Source organism: Haliotis rufescens, unplaced genomic scaffold (assembly GCF_023055435.1).
Source record: "Haliotis rufescens isolate VD_foot unplaced genomic scaffold, xgHalRufe1.0.p SCAF_6, whole genome shotgun sequence".
Taxonomy (NCBI): domain Eukaryota; kingdom Metazoa; phylum Mollusca; class Gastropoda; order Lepetellida; family Haliotidae; genus Haliotis; species Haliotis rufescens.
The window spans coordinates 40,198,160-40,223,476 of record NW_025964334.1 but is presented as its reverse complement, the minus strand read 5'-3'; the positions used below and the strand labels follow the sequence as shown (position 1 = coordinate 40,223,476).

General features: G+C 39.8%; 3 protein-coding genes across 3 annotated transcripts in view; 1 reads left to right on the top strand and 2 right to left on the bottom strand.

Moving 5' to 3' along the window:
- LOC124115551 (cell surface hyaluronidase-like) overlaps positions 1-3,739 on the top strand; it is a 29,677-nt gene extending 25,938 nt beyond the window's left edge. Inside the window, exons 35-36 of the mRNA XM_046476579.1 lie at positions 1,426-1,523; positions 3,254-3,739. Coding sequence (XP_046332535.1) covers positions 1,426-1,523; positions 3,254-3,456 — 301 coding nt within the window. The 3' untranslated portion in view covers positions 3,457-3,739. The remainder of the gene's footprint in view (positions 1-1,425; positions 1,524-3,253) is intronic.
- On the bottom strand, positions 3,650-14,233 carry LOC125374841. The gene is made up of 5 exons (XM_048386512.1): positions 13,500-14,233; positions 13,141-13,325; positions 12,564-12,676; positions 11,981-12,241; positions 3,650-8,105 (listed from the first exon to the last, which is right to left on the bottom strand). The coding sequence occupies exons 1-5, from the start codon at positions 13,700-13,702 to the stop codon at positions 7,608-7,610; spliced, it is 1,260 nt and encodes a 419-aa protein (XP_048242469.1). The 5' UTR covers positions 13,703-14,233; the 3' UTR covers positions 3,650-7,607.
- On the bottom strand, positions 10,756-13,460 carry LOC125374915. Its single transcript, XM_048386696.1, has 3 exons — positions 13,141-13,460; positions 12,564-12,676; positions 10,756-12,241 (listed from the first exon to the last, which is right to left on the bottom strand). Exons 1-3 carry the CDS (start codon positions 13,355-13,357, stop codon positions 11,111-11,113), a joined length of 1,461 nt encoding a protein of 486 aa, XP_048242653.1. The 5' UTR covers positions 13,358-13,460; the 3' UTR covers positions 10,756-11,110.
- Positions 14,234-25,317: the final 11,084 nt, after the last annotated feature.

Below are 25,317 nucleotides of genomic sequence, written 5' to 3'. Positions count from 1 at the left end.
CAGTATGTCCTTGCGAATAGTGGGTCGTCTAGTGACCAATTATGTCATATCACTAACTTGATAGCATTTCACAAAATCAATATGGTTTATGGTTCAGATTGCAGTCCTTCTGGATATCATGAAATCAACCTTTTTGCAACAAGAAGGCAACTTCTATTTCAAAAACGAAGATTCACTTACAAACTTCTCTAAAGAAAAAAGCCTGCATCTGATAAGGCTTAACGGTTCAAAGCAATATCAAGAACTATACTCTCTAGTCCATACTGCGGACTCTCAGTGTTTGTAGACTCATCGCTCAGCAAAAGTTGCTGGAGTCATCAATCTCATTAAAATCAGATCTAAGTTCTCGCTACCGCTAAACAAAGATCTGAGGACATCCCATTACGGGTCACGTCAGAACGACCTTTCATCCGACCAACCAAAGCGTCGCTTACCAGATCATGAAAGTGACAGTCGGAATGTGTTTTCTAGTCATGCAACCTCGAAAACGTTAACACGGGGTATTCCTAACAACAGTTACGGCCCGTACGACTGATTCCATCAAAATTATCGTCCATCTCTCGCTTCCGTGGGATAAACATTTGAATGGAGGAGGCGTTGCACAGTATGTGGGATGCACTGCTTTACAATCTCAACCATACATAAGACATTCTGGAATGTTCAGTTTTCAAAATTTTAATCGAGAACTGTGCCAACATATTTTTCAAGCGTATGGTCTGAAATGGAAGTCGCCAGGTTGAAACGAGTGCCGTAATGCTCGAGAAAGCTGCTTTCTAATTGGCTGATGTCGACTTCTTGTTAGTGATTTCAGTGGTCGGTCAAAGCTCGCGAAAGCTCGTTCTGATGTGACCCGTAATCAGATGTCCTGAGATCTTTGTTTAGCGGCAGCGAGAACCTAGATCTGATTTTATGAGATTGCTGGAGACATTTAATTTCTTTCAATGACACAGAGTATAGTCTTGTACTTACTTTTGTGCAGTCCCAATTGTTCGTGAAGGAGACGCAACAAATCGTCCAAATGAATGGTATAAATTTGGCCTTCGTCTTTTCTTGTGACCTTGGCTGCAACGACGTCATTGGGATGTCAGAAACTCAATACACTGACGTTGACTAACGTCTTTTATCTTGCTACTACATCAATATTTGTTTTAAGAACATTATGTCTGGTACAAGAAGGGTGTTTAAGATATATACTACTTAATAATAGCCATTAAACATTTCATAGAATGAACTGTCTGGTGCGTTACTGCGAGTCGTAACCTTTCATTCATTTCAGTTTGTGTTCTCTAGCATCTATCTCAGAGATGGCTTACGATTCCTGGAAGTATGAACGTTTCTTAAAAGATGTTTTCAATATGTGTTTTCTTTCATCTTCTTGAATGATGTTTTTGGTGGGAAGCTAACTTCATACTGTTTTTATTACAGGGGTGACAGCCAGGTTCTCACGGTTCTCAGTGACGCTGAAAACACCTTTGTGGGAGACACTGTGAAGACAGAGACGCTCAATCCTCTAGTCTACATTGGTAAGTAGACTTCTTATGTTGCTCGGGTACAGGCGCCAGTAGTCTGCAGCACCGAAATTGAATGTGCAGATTGTGTTCCTTTTGGTCTGTCAGTATCATTCCCAGCTTCGTATCAAGCATCATACCCATCAACATACCCATCAATATACCCTGCATCGTAACCAGCAACGTACCCAGCACAAAGCCCTGCATCATACCCAACAACGTACCCAGCACAGTGGCCTGCATCGTACCCAGCATCGTACCCAACAACATACCCATCAACATATTCAGCATCATACCCATCAACATACCTAGCAACATACCCAGCAGCATAAACACCCGGCAAAACACTCAACTTCATACTCAGCAGCATACCCAGCATCACAACCAGCAGCGTACCCAGCATCATACCCAGCAGTGTACCCAGCATCATACCCATCATTATACCCTGCATCGTACCCAGCAACGTACCCGGCACAGAGCCCTGCATCATACCCAACAACGTACCCAACACAGTGGCCTGCATCGTGCTTAGCAACGTACCCAGCATCATACCCATCAACATACCCTGCATCGTACCCAGCAACGTACCCAGCACAGAGCCCTGCATTGTACCCAGCATCATACCCAGCATCATACCCTGCATCATACCCAGCATCGTACCCTGCATCGTACACAGCATCATGCCCAGCAACGTACCCAGCAAAGTACCCCGCAATGTACCAAGCATCATACACAGCAGCATCACCTGCATCGTACCCTGCATCGTGCCAAGCATCAAACCCAGCACAGTACCCAGCAACGTACCCAGCATCGTACCCAGCTTCGTTCCCAGCAACGTACCCAGCATCATACCCTGCAACGTACCCAGCATCATACCCAGCATCGTACTCTGCAACATACCCAGCATCCTACCCAGCAATGTACCCAGCGTCATACACAGCAACGTACCCAGCATCATACCCATCAACATACCCTGCATCATACCCAGCAACGTACCCAGCACAGAGCCCTGCATCGTACCCAGCAACATACCAAGCATCATACCCAGCAACGTACCCAGCATCATACCCTGCATCGTACCCAGCATCATACCCAGCAACGTACCCAGCACAGTACACTGCAACGTACCCATCAACATACCCAGCAACGTACCCAGCACAGTACCCAGCATCATACCCAGCAACGTACCCAGCTTCGTACACTGCATCGTACCCAGCAACGTACCCAGCAACATACCCAGCATCGTACACAGCAACGTACCCAGCAACAGGAGTTTCACAGCAGTGCTTCGAACAAACTGAACTACTGCTGAACGTCACTCACTCATTCTCTCTCTTCAATCGTATCTTCTTCGTCAGTGTATCCGTCTGTTATTGCATGTAGCAGGTATACATAGCATGTACACTGCTGTGTAGGCACGTTGTTGTACAATATTTAGGGTCAAGCATAAGTTTTGGTTTCACGAACGATCCGATCTGCTATATAACTTTCAGAGATTTCATCATTGGGTCATTCAATTACTGAAAGTGTTTGGATCAAATTAATCTATATTTATCTTCAATTAGTAATAAATAATAAGTGAATGCAACGGTCCTGTAAATGAGGACACTGTCGAATTGAAAGTCTGCAGAAACAGAAGGGATTAATTTCATCGTGAGACTTAGTATTTACGTTCATTAAAGTGCATTCATCTGTGAAAAATCGTTAAAGACCTCGGTATAAACTATGATGTATTATATGTGCAGGGTACGTCTACAATAATGCTGCCGACGCCTATGAGTGGGAAGACGGGTCTTCATCAGCCTACACCAACTGGAACAGGAATCACGGGGTGGACAACGTGGTCAATGGAGAATGCGCTAGACTTCTGTCACAAAACTACAAATGGAAGAATACTAAATGCAATTCGAGAAATAGTGTAATGTGCAAAGCGCCCACTGGGCCGTGATTTTGAATAGTTAGCACTATTTCAATTATGATATCTCGCAGGTAATTATTTATTTCATGGAAATACACAAAGTGTAGATATTAAATCATGGCATATCTAAGTATACTTTGGATCTAGAAATTTTGTATTAAGGAAATGTAAACACAATTACTACACTTTGTAACAAATCTAAGTTTACTTTTGGAATCTGAACACCATATCATTTCGGAAACTGAGCTGAAAGATGTCACTGATTGTCGTCTGTTCTTTCCGTTAATGATTAAAAAAGCAATCTGTGCATGAATTCTGTTAGTGTTGTTTTATTTATTTTAAGAATTTATTTATATATGTTTTGCTTTTCCGTGTGCGCCAAAAAAAGTTTGGAGTGATTTCTTAAGACACTAGTCTGCACTACTACCAGAAACGCTCTACAATGTAAAATGGTACAATTATTTTATACAACGGGACGGCAGTGAGAAGTTGATCGATCTCTTTTTTATTTCCCGTGCAATAAATGTATACGGAAAGTCTTGGTTCGCATTCATTTTATGTGAAAATAAACAAACAAAATGAAAACATTCCATTTCCAACACATTCAAAAATAATTCGAAAGAAATTCTTATAATTTGTTGCAATGGAATCCTAGAGGGATCATTGTCGAGTTGTCCCCCATGCAAAAACAAGCAGAATGAGTCATAATTAACCATTATCATCCTGACAAGGTAATATGCTAAACTTAACAAATATTGAACCTTGAGCAACATATGATCCTTTGTGAAGCTTCACTATAAACACTAAAAACAACAAACGCAATATTTGTGTGGAATAGAATATGGGCACAGTTTATTACAACATTTGTGACGAAACCCTGGGGGGAGAGGTTTAAGACTAATAATATAATAATAACTGAGCGCCGATATATCAGATGTGAGCAGCTCAGAGCATAAACAGGAGGGGCTTGTCTCACTGGGGTCGCCACAGATGAGTAACCCATCCACCCACCCCCGCCAGAAATGTAAGTCAAGTAGAACTGTTTAAAAAGATACTCTCCAGTACTTCCTGTAAGAAAATAGCTATCCCCACATCGGAAAGGTGAATGTCATCATTGCGATATAAGTTGGAATCGCTTGCTGTTATATCATGCTTAATTCGACGTCCCCCTTTTTCCATATTAGATTCGTAACGAAACGGTTTACTCTCTTCCTCTTCCGTTCAATAGCAGCCCCTCTCTGTGCGCCATGCCACACCCTTCTAGGTAGGATTTCCGACCACACCAGAAGTGCTTCAGGCATAGATGCTGTGATACAAGAAACCAACCCTTCTATTTTCTTACTTAAGTCTACACCACTATCCTTCACTAGGTCATTTGATCCAAGATGTAATACAAGTACCTTCGGAGGAGGATGTGTCTTGAGTCTATTCTTGATGCATGGTCTCAAGTCGTCCATCTTCATTCCTAGCTTGCCAAGCCACTTCACCTCAGCACCCAGCTGGTCTAGTCGCAAATTCATCCTAACCACTGTGAATTCTTCTGAGCCCAATACACATAGGAAGATCCGACGAACCAAATGTCTGAAAAACTTAGTTGACAGGTTAAGCATACACATGAATTGTTACCGTTCCTTATATTAAAGCTATTCTGATATATCGTTTGAACGCATCCGATTTCCACCTTCCCCAACACTTGATGACGTCAGTCGAGATACCATGCATAGCTGCTGAGGTAGCTGCACCAATGAAAAAGAGTGAGACTTGTATTTATTGTGCTCCAGACCAACACACCCTAACGCTTTTGATAACATTGAAGAAAACTGGTATCTTGTAACTGGAAGACCATCAATATGTATGAAAAAACTCTCTCTGGATGATGAATGGGGTCTGCTATCCAAATACAATCTCAGCAATGCCACTGGGCAAATTGAAACATCAGCATGGGCTCCAATGTGAAGTTGAGCTGCTCTCAAATCGGTTTTGGACATGCGAATTGTCATAACAATACTTGATGTATTTAATATGACATCAGATAGCAGCAGTCCCTGATACGCTGGGCCACTGTTACTCACTAGTTCACCTACACGCAAGAATCCAAAGAATGCCAAGGAGAACATACTCTGAAACAGAATAGTCTCGTACACTGACTTTGAAACAGATCGCAAGGCTTCCGTTAACTGTTTTAACAATGGTAAGGTGATAGGAGCTCTTGTATCTGGCTTCTGAGCATCTCTTCTTATTCCTTGTAACAACTTCTTGATGACAAAATTCTCTGTAGGGTCTGATAATGAGGCTAATTTATGATATCTACTGATAGCTGAGATATGTTGATAAGCTGTTGCTGGAGACTTACCCTCCAATGATAGGTTGGTTATGTAATCAGCAATCTGCGAAACTGGAACCGGCCAGGTCTGATCTAGGTTATTGCTGAAACGAAACTGTTGAAATCCATGCAACGCATACCTGTATGCCTTATTGGTGTTTTGAGATACTGACATACTTAATAGCCTTTTAGCTTCGTCTTCCATATCTGCCATAGAGAATCTGGTATTGGGGTTGGCTGCGGACAAGCCTGGGGTGCTAGAATCCGAAACTGCTGCAACTGAAAGCGGGATAAAGAATCTGCTATGCTGTTGTAGCACCCTGGAATATATTGAGATTTCATGATTATGTTAAGCTTCAAGCATTTGTGAGTAAACAAACGGACTAAAACCATTACTCTCGGTGATGACGATGTTAACCTATTCAGTACATGCACTACTGCCTGGTTATCAGAATTAAATATCACTTTCTTGTTTGTGAGATGTTCCCCCCAAATATGAACTGCCACAAATATTGGGAAAAACTCCATGAATGTGATGTCTGAGGTGTAACCTTGGAGTCTCCATTCCTTGGGCCATAATCCAGCTGCCCACCTGCCTTTGAAGTACAAACCAAATCCACAATGCTCTCCACCCGCACTATCTGTAAATAACTGTAGAGAGTCACTTGACATCCAGTATTGGTCTGGGAACACTGTAATACCATTGTGACAGCTTAAAAATTCCAGCCATGTATTAATATCTCCCTGCATCCCTCTAGTCAGCCTGATATGATGATATGCTCTCTTTATATTCCTTGTTGAATCTATAAATCGTCTTGAAAATGGGCGTCCCATGGGGATTGCTCGGCAGATAAAGTTCAACAAACCTATAAGTGACTGCATTTCCCTCAATTTCACTTTATTACGATCTGCAAACCCATGAAGTAAGTTTTTACATTGATTGATTTTGTCTGTCGGTATTCTCAATTCCATTGTTACTGTATCAATTTCAATTCCAAGGAATGTCAAACAAGTACATGGAAGCACTGTCTTTTCACTAGCAATAGGAACTCCCAACTTCTGACATAGCAACAAAAAGGTGTCAAGAGCGTCTTGGCAATGATTAGGGTTAGGTGAGCTACCAAAAAGAAGTCATCCAAATAGTGAAGTAATGCCCCTTGTTTCAACCTGCATTGAGTAGCCCAGTGTATAAAACTTGCTACTTTTTCAAAAACTGCACAGCTCGTGCGGCATCCCATTGGGAGGCACATATCCACATAATAGTTATCCTGAAAATATATACCTAAGAGATCAAAATCTTGATTATTGATTGGACATAACAGAAATGCACTTTTAATGTTTGCTTTTGCTAACATTGCCCCTTTGCCAAATTGGTGGACTAAGTCCACTGCTTCATCAAAACTTGTGTAGGAAACTGAGGCATACTCATCATCAATATAATCATTGACTGATGTACCCTCTGGGTATGACAAATGGTGAATTAACCGATATTCTCCAGGTTCTATCTTTGGGACAAGCCCAATTGCCGCACCCTAATTTTGGAAGTGGTGGGAAACTAAATGGTCCTGCCATCCTACCTGATGTAATTTCTTTCTGAAAATTCTGCCTGACTACTTCTGGTAGTTCTGTACATGATTTCAAGTTATGAGAATAACATGCTTCCCTTGGACCTGTATAATTCAAACTAAAACCAAAACACACACACACACACACACACACACACACACACACACACCTAGGTATTCAGCCGTGTCTTGGTCTGGGTAATTTTTTTACAAAGCTGTTTAATGTTCCAGATTGACTGGTGATTTACCTTTATCAGGCAAAACTAGGTTGCTTTCCAATTTGGGGAGTTAATTTACATGTGCCAACTTTGACATATTCTTACAAAGGCGGGAAGGTGAGGCTTACTGCAACTGGTACACACATGTGCATATCTGCACACACTGCGGCTACATTTCGTCAGATTGAAGTCATAGCATGGAAGCTGGCGTTTTGTCCGCATGTTGGGCTTAACATCTTGGCCTTGGCCTTGACCTTGCCTGTAGTATGGATTGATACTAACACTTGATGATGGGGTTGCAAACATAAGCCAGAGTTCATTATTGATGACAGACCATGGTTCGTGAGGATTGTGAGCATGGCGAAGTCGAAACTGCTGATCATAGGAACGCCAGCCATAAACCTTCATCCTTGTAGCTGCCATGCGTACAATATTCATGTATTTAAGCATGTGCTGTGCTTTGCCCCCAAATTTCTCCAGATAAATGCTGACAAATATCAAGAATGCATCTGTCCATTCCTCGATTGTGTTGATTCTGGGATAATTGCGCCTTATAACCTCAATAGAGGGTTTTCAGAGTTATCCCGTCATGCCGTGCGCGCCGCCATGTTGGTTGTATTCGCGTCCCTAGCAACAATATAGCGTCATTAGCAGCACACTCGCTCTGCAATCGTCGGCGTCTATCTGCTCCTATTTGTCATCTCGCAATCGTCTGTAATGGATAACTACGCTAATTTATTGGACAAAGTATCTCGTATAAGATATCACTAGAAGACTGGTGTGATCGACAAAGAAGATCCGTACAGGATTCCGAAATCGAAATGGAGTGACAACCACAAGCATTTGCCGGCAACTAACTACATCGACATCGTCAACTATCTGGTATTCAGTCCCAGTCCTTTTTGTAGTTTATCAGACATCAGAAACTACAGGAGCTTGGAAGCATATGATAGATTTGTATGTGGTTGGGTACGAGACATTGTCTCGTATGTGCATTTGTCCATCGAAGATGGAAAGGCCATTCACGTTGTGAAGTCAAAAGTAAGTAAACAACAGCTTACCTACATCCTATACAACTGCTACTGTACAAGAGCCAAGCCAATACATAAATGTGTGTTTACGTAGTGATAACATTCGGGTGGGTTACGTGGATATTATAAAGCGGTTAGACAAATTAAATAACAGCTGGAGATAATATTTCAGACAGAATCCAAAATGTCTTCAGCAAGTCATTGAAATTATACACATGCAAATTACCTTCACAATCCTTTCATGAAACGTCTAAATGCTCAGTCCATTATTATGAAGTATTAGAATTGAGAATACTATCATTTTCATTCACTTTTTAAATGTAAATTTTATATCTGAAATAAAATTAACTCCTCCACTGTATGTTTACAGGTAATGCATTCCCAGCGCTTGAATGAAGCTCCATTGCACCCCTGGTTCATCACTGATGACACGGGCAAAGTTTTGTCAGCCCACTGCAATTGTATGGCAGGTTTGGGAGAATCGTGCACACATGTAGCAAGTGTGATGTTTGCTGTTGAAGCTATTGTTAGACTGAGGGAAAGTACCACCGTAACACAGGAACCAGCCAACTGGAAACTTCCAGCTTTGATGAAAAAGGTTGAATATGCATCTTTAAGAGACATTGATTTTACCTCTTCAAAGACATTGAAGAAGAAACTTGACTTATTAATTGATGATTCATCTGCTACATGTTCAAGTTCATCCAGTGCTAAACTTACCCATAATTAAGTTAGGACCTGCATCTACACATAATTTTCACCTTTCTTCATACTATTAATGCAGACAGACCATCTTGTCTAGCAGTTCATAGTGATTATAGTGATCAATATGTACCTGTACCACTACAACCACAATTTCCACAAGTGATTCCTGAGCTGTTTGATGAAAGTCTGGTTGGCATCCCATATAATGAAGTTTTAGAACACTGTCAGAATGTTTTAGATCAGCTGAGCATCACAGAAGAGGAGGTTACAGCAGTTGAAGCAGCAACAAAGAACCAAGCAGGTCCCCCACTTTGGTTTCAGTTCAGGGCTGGACGTATAACGGCATCAATGATGAAAAGCGCAAGTCGTACATCATTGTTGGACCCTTCTAGGAGTTTACTTCGCCATATCTGTTACCCGACTGAGGTCAAGTTTTCTAATCCAGCTACAAGATGGGGATGAAGCCATGAGGTAACAGCAAGGGATGCCTATGAGAAATTATCTTGTGAGCATCACCATAACTTCAGTGTTGAGGAATGTGGTTTATTCCTTAGCTGTGAGTATCCACATCTTGGTGCGACTCCTGATGGTATTGTTGACTGTAGCTGTTGTTGAAGGGGCTGCCTTGAGATTAAATGTCCTTACTGTGCCAAGGATGACTTAATTGATAACAATATAGTATACTTAGAGGAGGTTAATGGGTCACTGCAACTGAAAAGGGACAGTCAGTACTATTACCAGGTGCAAACACAACTATTTGTAACAAATCATGATTATTGTGACTTTGTTGTTTGGACAAATGATGATATTTTTATGGAGAGAATCACACCTTGTGTGGCCTTCTGGCAACCAGTAGCTGATCAGGCGATGCAGTTCTTCACATCTGTTATTCTACCAGAGATTGTTGCACGACACTTCTTGAACACCACGTGTGAAAGGGTTGCTCCAGAAAGTGTTGGGGAAGAATTGTTTTGTACATGCAGGACACCAGAAGATGGAAGCAAGTATGTTGGCTGCGATGGGAAAGAATGTACAGTGAGATGGTTTCACTTCAAGTGTGTTGGTCTTGTACGAAAACCAAAAGGAAAATGGTTTTGTAAAGATTGTTCTTCAAATATCAAAGGAACGAAGCGCAAACACAATAGTGAAGAGTGATGTGTGATTTCAGTAACTTTACCTGATCCTTTTAACTTTTCAGTGTGACTCAGTCCTCACTGTTCTGTAACTGAGCTGGCAAACCATGTCTTAATGAAACTTGTTCTCAAAAGGATATTCATGCGTTATAAAATTGCGCATACAAACTGTACAAATTAAAACTATAAAAAAAACTGACCATTTCTCATGTTCAGAATTAGATTTATTTCTACATTTGACAGATTGTACATTGGATCAGTAATTCAAAGTCATATGTATGAAATATTTGCTGTTGATCTGCCAAGTAGGTCAAAGACATACTAACACTTGTTCAAGATAATTTTGCAGCAAAATCACCAAGTTAAAAGAAATATCAGTAATCACATTTCAATGTGAGGTTATTTCATTAACAATTAGTTTTATCTGATGTAACTGCATGACCTGTTTGAATGATAATACATCCATGATGAAATTATCAATTCATATTGTTGAAACATTTTTTCAAGTGAACCACAGTGGTGCTTGGCACAGAATGAACATGGGCTAATCTGAATCAGATGTATTGCCTATGCAATACAATGGGATTTTAGGTAACACTAAACATGTCTAGGTGGTTTTATTCCTGAATCATAATAATTATGAAATCATTAAACACACTTGACATTTTGTTTTTGTATTTAATCTTTTACAAGTATAAGTAATAAACTTTCACTGGAATGGAACAACTGATGGACACATGTTGGTAAGTGCACAGCAAACATGGGCAATCTTATCAAGAAGTGGAACAGCATCAGTACTCTTGGTCATCAGGTAATCAATGGGAACAGTGCTGCTGAGTATCATATATTTTTGACGGACACTACCAATAACTCTTTCTACATGAATTTTCACATTGGCAATCTTTCTTGTCTCCTCAACTTCAGTGCCACTTAACTGTGGTTTACCTCGTGTAAAAGCTGGGATCCTTAACTCTGCACCACAAGAACCAATAATTTCTTGTATATCAAAGCCTCTATCTGCTAATACTATATCACCATGTAAAAGATGGTTGGTGAAATCACTATTACTTGTCAAATACTTATCACTAACACGACCTCCCCATCCCTCAGAAATGTAACTTACAAAACCTTGGGGAGTGATGCCAATAAGATACTTTACAGTATTATGATGCTTGTACGTTGACCAAGTCTGGGTTCGAGCTGTCAAATTGGATGGCCTATCAATAAAAACCTCAAAACAATCTATTATAACAGACACTCTGCGTCCAAAATACCTTCTGAATATCATTGGCATTGTTTTCCATAAATTTTCTCTATCAGGCCAGAATACAAGTCGTTTCAAATTGATGTACAAGACATCCATCACCTGATTAAATGTCCTGGAAATAGTAGCTTTACTGACACCAAACCTATAACTTAGGTCAAGAGTGGGTAAATTCAATCGGAGTCTCATTAGTGTAATAATAAGCTTTTGAAATTTTGTCAGTGATGAATGTGAAGGTTGACTAATTCCATATGATACTAGATTGAACAATGCAAGTAGTGATACAAAGGATGGTAGACCAGTATAATATCGTACTTTATCATCATCACCATCAAAATCTTCAGTATTATTTGCTTTCATTTTATGCACTATCTTCTTGAGTAGAAGATTCTCGTGTTTTAAAGATTCATTTTCTGATTTAAGAATGTCAATTTTAATCTTGCAACTTTTAAGTTCCTCTTCAGGTGTAATGTCCTGATCCACTGGTTCAGCATGTTCAGCATCCGGTTCTGCCTCACTTTGTTGCTCTTCTTCATCAAATCGCAGGTCACGGAGTCGTGTCGCCTCCTTGCGTCCCTAAATAACAAAGAGCAGTAATCTTTAGTAAAATACATGTATTTTAATTACACTGATATAATATGTACACTTAAAGCATGACATTGATGTTTTCATATTTTTATCCCAAACAGTGTTCAAAATTAAACATGAAACTCAAGAAGTCCTGGCAATAAACCTAATGTAACCAAATGAAGATAGAGGGGGTACGTTTCATACCTATGCTTTATAGCAACAAAAAATAAACCTTGCAACCCTTAATTTTTTTCCCATGTGTGTGTGCCATATTTCTACCACTAGACAAACCACAATCAGCCTAATTAACATTATTAGTTAAGTTTACCTGTAGACGGAAGAAACGAGAACCCATGTCGCCTTTGTCGCCCTTGTCATAGCCAAGTTTCACACTAGGTATCCAACCTGGATGGGTGTCCTGATACAGGGCTGATGGAGAACCTGGAGAAGATTATTTATTTATTAACATTAACCATGACGTATTTACAATCACAACAACACAATTAATTGTATGGAGGCATATGCAGTTCAGACATGCTCCACATTGTTTACAGTTATCAGTGACAACATTTAGCCCTGATGGCCTGGTTGAAATAATGACCACTGATCACCGAGGATCGTTATATTGTCATCTTAAAAATGCTACTGCAAAGACAATTTAAAAAACTTATTAATGTCGTACCACAAAAAAATACATTCGCTACAGCAACGCTAGACATGGTTTTATGAAGACAGGGAAAGGCCTGGTAGATCTAGTACTATCTACCTTCTGATCTAGGCCTAGTACTAGGGCCTATCTACCTTCTATCCGTTTCAAATATTGAAAGCATACTCGGTTTCGAAGGACGGCGGAACATAATTTCGCACTACGAAAAACCTACCTGTCATACACATTTCAAACTTACCGCCGACAAAATGATCGCTGCACACACGCATGTATCGGGTGTCCTTGAATGCGAGATCTTCTCTGTTGACAGCTGCCAACCACAAACGGCGCCGCTTCTGACTCAGATCCCTCGTTATCTCATCACTGTTATTGATTACAGCAGGGAATCTGAAAAAACTCTTCTTGTCTCTGTTTGCACGATTGCTGCAATTTATAACCGCACACGAAACAGGCATATCGGCAGGTTGAAAAAAAATCTCCGGCGTGTTTACGTTTCGCGCTTGTTTAGGTTGACAACCAACATGGCAACCGCGCACTGCATCATAGGAGCTGAAACCCCTCTATACCCCCTTGTGCATTGAGGCCCGTGATTCCTACTGGTTGTTGTCATAGGTCTCCTGTCTGAGCCCTTTAGTTAAGATCCCTAATTCCACATACTCATTTTTCCAAATTTTCTCCTTGATATTTTGAGGTATGTTGGAACCTAAGTTATCTTGGGAGAGAACGATAGGCTGAGGAGCAATAAACTGTGAGAAATCATGCACGCCAAGCCCCTGTGACTGACTAATGCCGGTTGCCATAACAAGCGTACCGCTGTCGCTGCTATCAAGCTCAATAGGCCTATCGCCTACTGGTTAGAATCTAACTGTAGCTGTACTACTATCAGTATTACTAGACCTACCACTTGTAATATTTATGCTGCTGTCAGACCTGCTACACGAATCATCAACTATATATAAGGGGGATAACTCACCTGTAGTTGAGACGAAACTGGCGGGCGCAATCCTTGTCTGCTTGGCCGACGTCGCTACCTCGCTGTCCGCACGCTGAACAAGTTTCCTCTTTCTTCCAGCCCCTCTAGCCCTGCCCGTCGACCCTAAGGATCTTGAGACATCCTTTTTGCGTGACATAGCGAGCTGGAAAGCGGTTACTCTTGATAAAATACTTCTTGTGCAGAGCGAGCAAAAATTGTTGTTGCTGTCTATATAGCGCAACATGAGCGGAAAGGATTAACACGTGACAACTGCACGTGAATCAGACAGATCAAGAGTAACCTCCCTTTCCCTATAAAATGAAACCGGCAGTTGATAATTGAATTTTATTATTATACTGAAGATGAAATAAAAATTATTTAATTTGTGGCACTGTCACGCTTGGAATACTAAAATTGCTTTACTGTCAATTCAAGTTGTTTCAAGATCAAAATTTGTCGCGTTGACACATTGTCGCCCCATCTGAAGTATGTAAAGAAAGGCTGGCTTGACAAGGCAACAATGCTATATATGTTTCTCATTGGTTACTGAACGGACACGTATTTCCAATAAACCCCGCTCGCAGATAAGGTACATATTTACCGGCTCGGGGTACGTAGCCTCGCACACAGGGTACATCACACCCTCTTCCACTCGAGACCTGACGACAACTAACAATACACACAAGTGTATAATTACATCTGGTTCAGATTGTCTATGTGACTACAGATGTACCGAGTGCATGGGTTTACTACAAGAAAGGTTCAGGTCAATAGGATATATCAGTTTCGAGAGTTATGACATTAAAGCTAGTGATATGAGATCCATGTATTCGCTGTGTGTGCCATGACATAGTCACTTTAAATTGTCAATATATACATGTCATCACTGGCCCTTAAATTACACACGATTTGTCGATAGAGGGGGTAGGACATGTTTTAGTTTTTGACATTTAGATCTAACCAGTCGAAAGCTTTACCTTAAAACAGATCTTTTGAATTTAAACTTCAGTTACTCTGACAGCCTCTAAATATAGTGTTCGTTTTTCGTACTCACTTTCGCAGTGATTTTATGTGAGCAATAGAAATGAAAGGCTGGTTCAAGCAAGGGGTCTATCTACACACTTGGTCAATGTGGTGTGATATAACAAAGAGAGTTGTGTTACCTTTAGAATAGAGCAGTGTTCAATGAAATCAAGATATAGCGGTATCCTTTCATATTAAAGCATTCAAACCGAAGACTAAACACACATCTGAACTTAACATGATATACGGTTATATACCCAGGGGTAGTATATGCTAGGGGGGCTCTGGACCAGGCCCCAGGACCCATTGAAGCGACAAAAAGCATCAAATTATTATTTTTAAAATAGATACTCTGGCCTGGTCCAGAGCCCCCATAGCTTAAGTAGTATAGGTAATGGGGGTTCTGCCGCAACCCCAATGGAGCCAGATTTATATACCTATACCACTACTACAGATGGAATTTCTTATGCAAAAGTTATGATGTGATTCAAAGATCATCATGACATTAAACTAAAATGAAAATATTCTCTATCAAGAGGGCGTCTTTTTCTTGTTTGGCACCCCCGATTTCGCCACCCCCAAAAATATTTTTTCCACTAGAGCAATAGAATGTGTCCAAAGCATACAACTGTGCCCAACGAATTTCCAATTGAAAATTTGTGCCCAACTATAGTATAGAACAAAAATGGAAGAAGAGAAATATACAACTATGGAGAACATGGGCATACATGCAGAAATGTCTGTGTTCCAACATATACTAGTGCAGAATGCATACGAAGACAACTTGCTACCAGATATATCCAAGGTAGACTATTTGGAAGGAAATCTGGGTAGAACACATCTAGAACCTTTGGATGGCCTGCCAACATTTGTAGATGATATGTATGTATTTGGCTATGTAGAAGAAAACGATATAGTATCTCTACGGGGATCTGTGTCTTGTACAATTGGAGAAAATGGATCTGCAAAACGTATACTACAAGAAATACAAATAGCAACGCAGAAAGTATACGGATGTCGCGTGCATGCTACTATTTCAAATACAATTTTCTATAAAGGAGGCCCTGGCAGCAAAATGCGAGACACAATACAATGAATACAAAAACAAACAGAATACAAAAGAAAGAAAAAATGGATGGAAAGATTTTCCAACGAAGAACCCAAATGTATATTTGTGTGCAAAATAGATGTCTCCGAGTTGTCCCTAGAGGAAACACAAAAGGGGTTGGATGCACTACACACGCAACTATATTCCTTCGGATACGAGATATATTCCATAGACTATACCAGAGACTGTTCTGGTGTAGTAGATAGGAAAAAACTAGTGGAATACCTACAAAGCGAGGGATACTTTCTACAAGGTATACAATACGATTGTGGAGAAAGAGAAGGAACAATTCTAGACAATACAGCATCTGTAGGAGAACATGTATGAACTTGGGTATACAGTAGGAACAATAGAACATTTTCCACGAAGATATACAACAAAGTTGTTTCCAATTTCGAAGCTGGGGACGTTCGGAATCCAATAGGAGCACATCTTTGCGAATACGTAGATTGTCCAAATAGACACCTACAAAAAACATTTTTGCATCCAGACGTATAGAAAAGAGGTTGTTCTCGAATAGAAGTATCTGTGTATGCACCAGACGAAGACATAGGACCTTGGGTTGTAGACGAAATTCTAGAGTTGGTATCCCCCAAAGAAGAACCACTATTTCTCGAACAACCACCAGAAAACCAATGGAGAAACTTGGCAAAGAAATTGGATAGATTTTATATAGTCGCCTCTAGACCTCTTGGGAAGATATTTGCAGCATGGTATGCACACACAAAAACTAGGAGAATAGCAGGGATACATATACATCCCAAAAAAGAGACAGTAGCAGATCCGAAGAAATGGGAAAGAGCAGTAGAATTTTCAATTGGAGACTTTGGGTTTCGCGCTTGTCCAATATTTTGCATAGACATCCTATCTTCTACAAACGAAGGTGTAAAGTTTGGACCACTTCGATGCTATACAAAAGCAAAGGATTCCAAAACTATTCTTGCGCCATCCAAACAACCAACAAAAATATCCAAGGCAGATGCAAACCCTTCCATGCTTCTCCCAAGTACAGAACACAAAGAATGGATATTCTGGAAAAACAAATCCCAGAGAATAGGAAAAGAAGTTTCCCAATTCCAAGCAGTAGAAATGGAAACCAAAAGACAAATATCCACTCTTTCCAGATGCAATAGAGAACAAAGATTGCAAGACATAGAAGACTGGTTGGATAGCAATCTATGGAAAGAAAATATTGCAAAAATACACGAACAAAGAATACAAAAAGAAAAGGAGGAAAGGAAAAAGAGAGAACAAGAAATAGAAGAAATACAAAAAAACATACAAGAATATAGAAGAATATAGAATTGCATCTACAGATACCAAAAATATTGTAGAAGAAAGTTTGGGAAGCTGGTGTAGAAAGATGTCCGAATTTTCTGGAAAAACTATTTCTATACTCAGATGGAAAGGAGAATGTGTTGTAGCTAGAAGTATCGAAAATATAGAAAATGTAGATGTATATTGTTTTCCCGCTATTTGGCAAACAAAAAGACTGTGAAAGATACTAGAATTGCTAGAAACAGCTGCACAACACACAAAACCGTATAGATATGGAAAGTCTATGTATTGGATCCCAATGGTAAGAGACAAATTGTCTTTGTGCGTGGAAGAAACAAAAACATTCTACAACAACGAGAACAAAAAAATAGAATACAATCCACTAGTTGTAGAAAAAACACAAAACCAAGAACTACTAGTAGCAAATACAAAGATAGACAAATTCGAAGAAGAAGTGGAAGATTCTTCCATTCAATATATAGAAAAAGCGCACAAAATTCCAATTGAACATTTGTGCCCAACTACAGTATAGAACAAAAATGGAAGAAGAGAAATATACAACTATCGAGAACATGGGCATACGTGCAGAAATGTCTGTGTTCCAACATATACTAGTGCAGAATGCATACGAAGACAACTTGCTACCAGATATATCCAAGGTGGACTATTTGGAAGGAAATCTTGGTAGAACACATCTAGAACCTTTGGATGGCCTGCCAACATTTGTAGATGATATGTATGTATTTGGCTATGTAGAAGAAAACGATATAGTATCTCTACTGGGATCTGTGTCTTGTACAATTGGAGAAAATGGATCTGCAAAACGTATACTACAAGAAATACAAATAGCAATGCAGAAAGTATACGGATGTCGCGTGCATGCTACTATTGCAAATACAATTTCCTATAAAGGAGGCGCTGGGAGCAAAATGCGAGACACAATACAACGAATACAAAAACAAACAGAATACAAAGCAAAGAAAAAATGGATGGAAAGATTTTCCAACGAAGAACCCAAATGTATATTTGTGTGCAAAATAGAAGTCTCCGAGTTGTCCCTAGAGGAAACACAAAAGGGGTTGGATGCACTACACACGCAACTATATTCCTTCGGATACGAGATATATTCCATAGACTATACCAGAGACTGTTCTGGTGTAGTAGATAGGAAAAAACTAGTGGAATACCTACAAAGCGAGGGATACTTTCTACAAGGTATACAATACGATTGTGGAGAAAGAGAAGGAACAATTCTAGACAATACAGCATCTGTAGGAGAACATGTTTGTACTTGGGTATACAGTAGGAACAATAGAACATTTTCCGCGAAGATATACAACAAAGTTGTTTCCAATTTCGAAGCTGGGGACGTTCGGAATCCAATAGGAGCACATCTTTGCGAATACGTAGATTGTCCAAATAGACACCTACAAAAAACATTTTTGCATCCAGACGTAGAGAAAAGAGGTTGTTCTCAAATAGAAGTATCTGTGTATGCACCAGACGAAGACATAGGACCTTGGGTTGTAGACGAAATTCTAGAGTTGGTATCCCCCAAAGAAGAACCACTATTTCTCGAACAACCACCAGAAAACCAATGGAGAAACTTGGCAAAGAAATTGGATAGATTTTGTATAGTCGCCTCTAGACCTCTTGGGAAGATATTTGCAGCATGGTATGCACACACAAAAACTAGGAGAATAGCAGGGAAACATATACATCAGAAAAAAGAGACAGTAGCAGATCCGAAGAAATGGGAAAGAGCAGTAGAATTTTCAATTGGTGACTTTGGGTTTCGCGCTTGTCCAATATTTTGTATAGACATCCTATCTTCTACAAATGAAGGTGTAGAGTTTGGACCACTTCGATGCTATACAAAAGCAAAGGATTCCAAAACTATTCTTGCGCCATCCAAACAACCAACAAAAATATCCAAGGCAGATGCAAACCCTTCCATGCGTCTCCCAAGCACAGAACACATAGATTGGATATTCCGGAAAAACAAATCCCAGAGAATAAGAAAAGAAGTTTCCCAATTCCAAGCAATAGAAATGGAAACCAAAAGACAAATATCCACTCTTTCCAGATGCAATAGAGAACAAAGATTGCAAGACATAGAAGACTGGTTGGATAGCAATCTATGGAAAGAAAATACTGCAAAAATACACGAACAAAGAATACAAAAAGAAAAGGAGGAAAGGAAAAAGAGAGAACAAGAAATAGAAGAAATACAAAAAAACATACAAGAATATAGAAGAATATAGAATTGCATCTACAGATACCAAAAATATTGTAGAAGAAAGTTTGGGAAGCTGGTGTAGAAAGATGTCCGAATTTTCTGGAAAAACTATTTCTATCCTTGGATAGAAAGGAGAACGTGTTGTAGCTAGAAGTATCAAAAATATCGAAAATGTAGATGTATATTGTTTTCCCGCTATTTGGCAAACAAAAAGACTGCGAAACATACTAGAATTGCTAGAAACAGTTGCACAACACACAAAACCGGATAGATATGGAAAGTCTATGTATTGGACCCCAATGGTAGAAGGAGACAAATTGTCTTTGTGCGTGGAAGAAACAAAAACATTCTACAACAACGAGAACAAAAAAGTACAATACAATCCACTAGTTGTAGAAAAAACACAAAACCAAGAACTACCAGCAGCAAATACAAAGATAGACAAATTCGAATTTATAGAAAAAGCACCAGCATGGAAAGAATGCACAAAAGCATTGGATATGGAAGGAGAATATACATGTAGAAAATTTGCCAAAAGTATATTTAGAGGATTGGAAAGGACTATTCTGTTTCTACAAACAACAGATGGATTGGAAATTCCAGTATGTGGAACATTTTTGCAAGAAGAAGTTGCAAAATTGTATCCCTTGGATACATATACAGCACCAATACTATGCAAAATAGGAAGAGAAAAGAGAACAATACATAGGAAGAAAGATAGACTGGTATCTATATCTGCAAAACACTAGTATGCAAACATACCACAAGGCAAAACCAGTCTAGAGTGCCCTCTTCTATTTGTAGCAATATACAACTTTCCTCCATATTTTTCCCTACCCCAAACTTTCTCCTCCTCTTTTTCTCCAAGGTATCCATCTATTTCCCATCCCCCTTCACAAGGATGCTTTCTGTTTTTCTCTATGTATTCTTTTGCAGTATATACATGTTTGGCATTTCCAAAATCGTATTTCTTCCAATCTTCTTCACGAAATCTTCTCGGCATACCATTTTCTTGGACATATTCCATCGTTGAAAATCTATAGCATATCGAAAAGCATGCGGTTTTGTGGGAGGGTCCCACAGTGGAACAATTGGAGCTTCCTTTTTCCTCCATAGTTTCCATAGTACAACATTTGGATTGAGAATGTATCCCGCTATATTTGTGTATTTGGCAAACCATCGTGCTTTCTCTACATTCTTTTCCAAGGACTCTACTTCTTCTTCTATATCCTCCACATCCTTCCCCAAGGACTCCAATTCTTCTTCTACATCTTCTTTCTCCTTCGCAATATTGTTTCTTATATCCAACAATACTCTATATATATCTCCCAATATATCCTCGCGAGTGCACGCTCTATAGGGTTGTATGGTTCCACCTGTGTCATGCTTTCTACAGGGTTCTCCGAGTTTTTCCATATTCTATACAACCTCCCAGCCCCGATACCATATTTTCTTTTTCGCATCCTCCACGGAGATGCTTCCACGAAGGGCACGAATTTCTTCCAACTCTTCTTCGGATAGATTTTTCTTTTGCGGCATCATATACATATTCTACAATATCTTGTCTCCAATACGAATCCCATACATAGAAATTCCACACACCAAGAATCCTGTACCCTAGGAAAAGCAAGCAAATGCTTGTAGCAAAATATAGCAAAATATAGCAAAATATAGCAAATCCTAATTTAGTTTAATGTCATGATGATCGTTGAATCACATCATCATTTTTGCATAAAAATTTCCATCTGTAGTTGTGGTATAGGTATATAAATCTGGCTCCATTGGGGTTGCGGCAGAACCCCCATTACCTATACTACTGCATATACTACTCCTGGGTATATAACCGTATATCATATTAATGAGGATCTAGGGTCCCCATTGTTTAGACTACTTTTATATATACACATTAAATAAGATATAAAAACATATGTATACATAGCTTCAATGAATCAAAATGTCATGATGCCTGACTTTGATTCTGCAAAGGCACAGGCAAACAAAGCCACTAAATCACAGGATAAAGAATTGAAATTGAGAGAGCTTCCACTAGGACTATGTTATACCAACGAACGAGCGACATTATATACTATGATAGGTTTGTCTTGTATCTTATCTTTAATTGACAAAGACTGAACTTCATATGAGGTATGGGCACCAACTAGTACCTCTCCAACATTTGTTCATTCTGTTGATAAACCAAAATTTTGTTCTTAATGAAGAACCATTTTTTTTTTTAATTCTGTACATCAAGTTGGATCAAGTTTACTATAGTCCTAGATTATGTTGGAAAGTAATTATAACCATCCTTTTAGTTGTAAAACAAGTTTACATATATTTTACCAATCACAGCGTTTTGGTAAGTATATATGTACATAATATTCAAGTTAGTGATGCCAGTTTTTGGTACCTCGGATAATATAATTAAATTTCTAATATAGTAATATTTACGTTGGTGATCCACTCATCACCAGTAGGGAATCCATGCGTCTAGTACTAAATTGAATTGTTTTCACATATAATTATTATGTTTCATCAAGGTTCGATCCTATATGATAAAAACAGTTAATCTTTATCTCCCTTCAATTCTTTTGCTTTGGTATGGAATTCTTGGTGGCCTGTCCTTGAACTTCTTCACTTATACAACCGGGTTTAGTAGACTTTGTTCAGATTTCTTGTTTAATTATTTTGTATTTTTTTTAGTTCTGATAGTACTAAACATAACTCTCTCTCAGATATCTTACCATCGGCATGCTTCAGCACTTCTTTTGTAAACTACAAGAATATATTGACATACCTGTGGCTTTGATAGGAATATATTAAACTTGTATAGTTGAGAGATTACTAGTATGATGTAAACGGCCGTTGAAATGAATATACTCTGAATGACAGAGAATGACAACAGAAGGTACATTTGTGGGGCGAAAAGGTCAAGTTGCGGATGGATGAGGCGTCACCACTCATAAAGGGAGATAACTCAGGTGTTGTTAGTATAGTGCAGCTGACAAATAAATCAACTCTCTGATGTACCCTAAGCAGACGAGATAACCATGATCTGCAAGCTGGATAAACGGGCCCCACTGTGAAGCAGGCAACTAGCATAATAGCGATACCATTGTGGGTTTTGCCCGATGATATGGATCATGTCGCCCGCACCACGCCAACAGTGCTAGTATAGCGCCCCAATCCACAACATAGGTTGGTCTCCCGTTTGGCATTAACTTTGAGCCCGCCCTGTGCTCAAATTATACACTACCTGCATTAATATGTATAAACTTGGGTGATGTCCCTTATGAAGATGGTGTGTGTGCTTGCACCAAGGTGCACGTGGTCTCTGGGGTACATACTATCAGCATGTGGATCAGCGTGGTCGTGCCTGTCCGATAGGCCTTTGAGCTGTTTAACGCAATTGTCAATCCGACGATTAAGCTTCTTTCTTGCTGTTACCTTGCACACGTTGTTCGCCCCTTGCATTACCCTGCGTGGAAGCATTCAGGACCATATCAGTGTGCAGTGAGGGAGGTGAAGGCAAGTCTATAATAGGTCCCTCAGAATATCGTCATACAGATGGTGTCCAGCTTTGACACACAAGTCGTTTGATCCCAGGTGTATTATTAGCCTTCTTGAATGTTGCTTGGTGCTGTTGAGGAGACTGTCGAGGGCTGATCATACTGACAAACTGCAGCTTGCCAAGTTGTGATTGTACTGTACGAAATGTATCCTTGTGTCTGTGGGATTGCAGTATGTTTGTTATTTCAATAACAAGAGCCTCGATCTTTTCCTTTGGAATCTGTATCTCCATAGCCACTGTATCAATTGATAGCCCAAGAGAGGTTATCTTTGTGGCTGGCCCAAACGTCTTTTCAGGGGTAATGGATACACCGAATTTATGAAACAGGTTTTGTACTTGCATCAAGAGTTGACTGCGCTATTCAGAATCACACTTACCTCCAAGCAGGAAATCATCCAAATAGTGAATGGACCTGGTTGGATTGTGATCTAGGAAAGAACTGATTTTCTCAAATAATGCACAAGAAATAGAGTATCCAAAAGGAAGACATTTGCCAACATAGAACATTTCCCTGAAGTACATACCTAGCAGATGAAAATCTTGTGGTCGGGCCGGAAGCAGCCTTAATGCAGGTTTGAAGTCCAGTTTAGCTAGAAGAGCTCCTTGTCCGAGATTCTGGATCATAGTGACTGCTTGGTCAAACTTAGCATACTAAACAGAACAAAATGCATCATCAATGTGATCATTGACAGAGGAGCCTTGGAGTTAAGAGAGGTGACGAATAAGCCTGAAATCTTGTGAAAAACTTACCATTGTGGCATGATGCTGTCGTCTTTTTTTCTTTTTTTAACTCAACCAATGGATGATACGTTGAGCCTCTTAGTAGGACGTGTAGAAAAGGGACCTGCTACCCTACCTAAGAGTATTTCTTTTTACAGTTTCCTGCTGACAACCTCTGGAAGTTGTACTGTTGTACTGTACAGAAATGCAAAGTGTAATGTGATTTATAGCCCAAGAGAGGTTATCTTTGTGGCTGGCCCAACCGTCTTTTCAGGGATAATGGGTACACCGAATTTATGAAACAGGTTTTGTACTTGCATCAAGAGTTGACTGCGCTGTTCAGAATCACACTTACCTTCAAGCAGGAAATCATCCAAATAGTGAATGGACCTGGTTGGATAGTGATATGGTTGTGATACACCATTCTAGGAAAGAACTGAATTTCTCAAATAATGCACAAGAAATAGAACATCAAAAAGGAAAACATTTCCCAACATAGAACATTTCCCTGAACTACGAGGGGCGTTCAATAAGTTTTGCAACTTGGGCATTTGTGTTTACACAAACAATGTCAATTTGTGGCAGGCGTGACACTAATTATAACATTAGGTTGACACGTGTCATGACAAGTTCCAGACACAACAACATGAACAACCTGCTGTGATAAATTTCCTTACGAAGGAGGGATTCAAAGCAAAAGAAATCCATGATCGCATGTGGTGAGTGATGGGTAAGGATGCTCCTGACTATTCCACAGTTTGCCGTTGGTCTCTACAGTTTAAAAGGGGTAGGGAGTCCATAGACGATGACCAAAGGTCAGGCAGGCCTTCAGATGCAACCCAACTTGAAACTTTTGCTGCTACAGAAAGAAGAATTTTGTCTGACCGAGGAGTGAAAATATCTGAACTTTCTAGGGAATTCCAAATATCAGTTGGAACTGTTGGAACCATTATTCATTACCATCTTGGTATGTCCAAGGTATTTGCAAGATGGGTACTTAGAAACCTCAGAGCTCAAGATCGCCATCAGAGAACTGAAAGTTGTCAAGACCTGCTGGATCTCTATACTGCTGATGAAGCCGGATTTCTTTCTCATCTAGTAACAGGTGATGAAACATGGATCCACCACTTGGACCCAGAAACTAAATTGGAATCCATGCAAAGTTTTGCACTCAACCTTCGGCTGGCAAGGTAATGGCCACCATATTTTGGGATGCTAGAGGCATATTACTGGTTGATTACATGCCACCAAAAACTACAATCAATGGACAGTATGATGCTTATGTAATGAAAGAATTGTGAAAATCTATTTGCCAGAAACGCCGTGGGACGTTAACACGTGGTATTCTACTTTTGCATGACAACACTCCGGTTCACAAGTCGAGAATTGCACAGGTCGCCGTATTTGAATGGGGATTCGAACAGTTCAATCCCCAACCCTACAGCCCAGACTTAGCCCCAGTGACTATTTCCTGTTCCGGCAAATGAAATGTGCCCTACGTGGAAG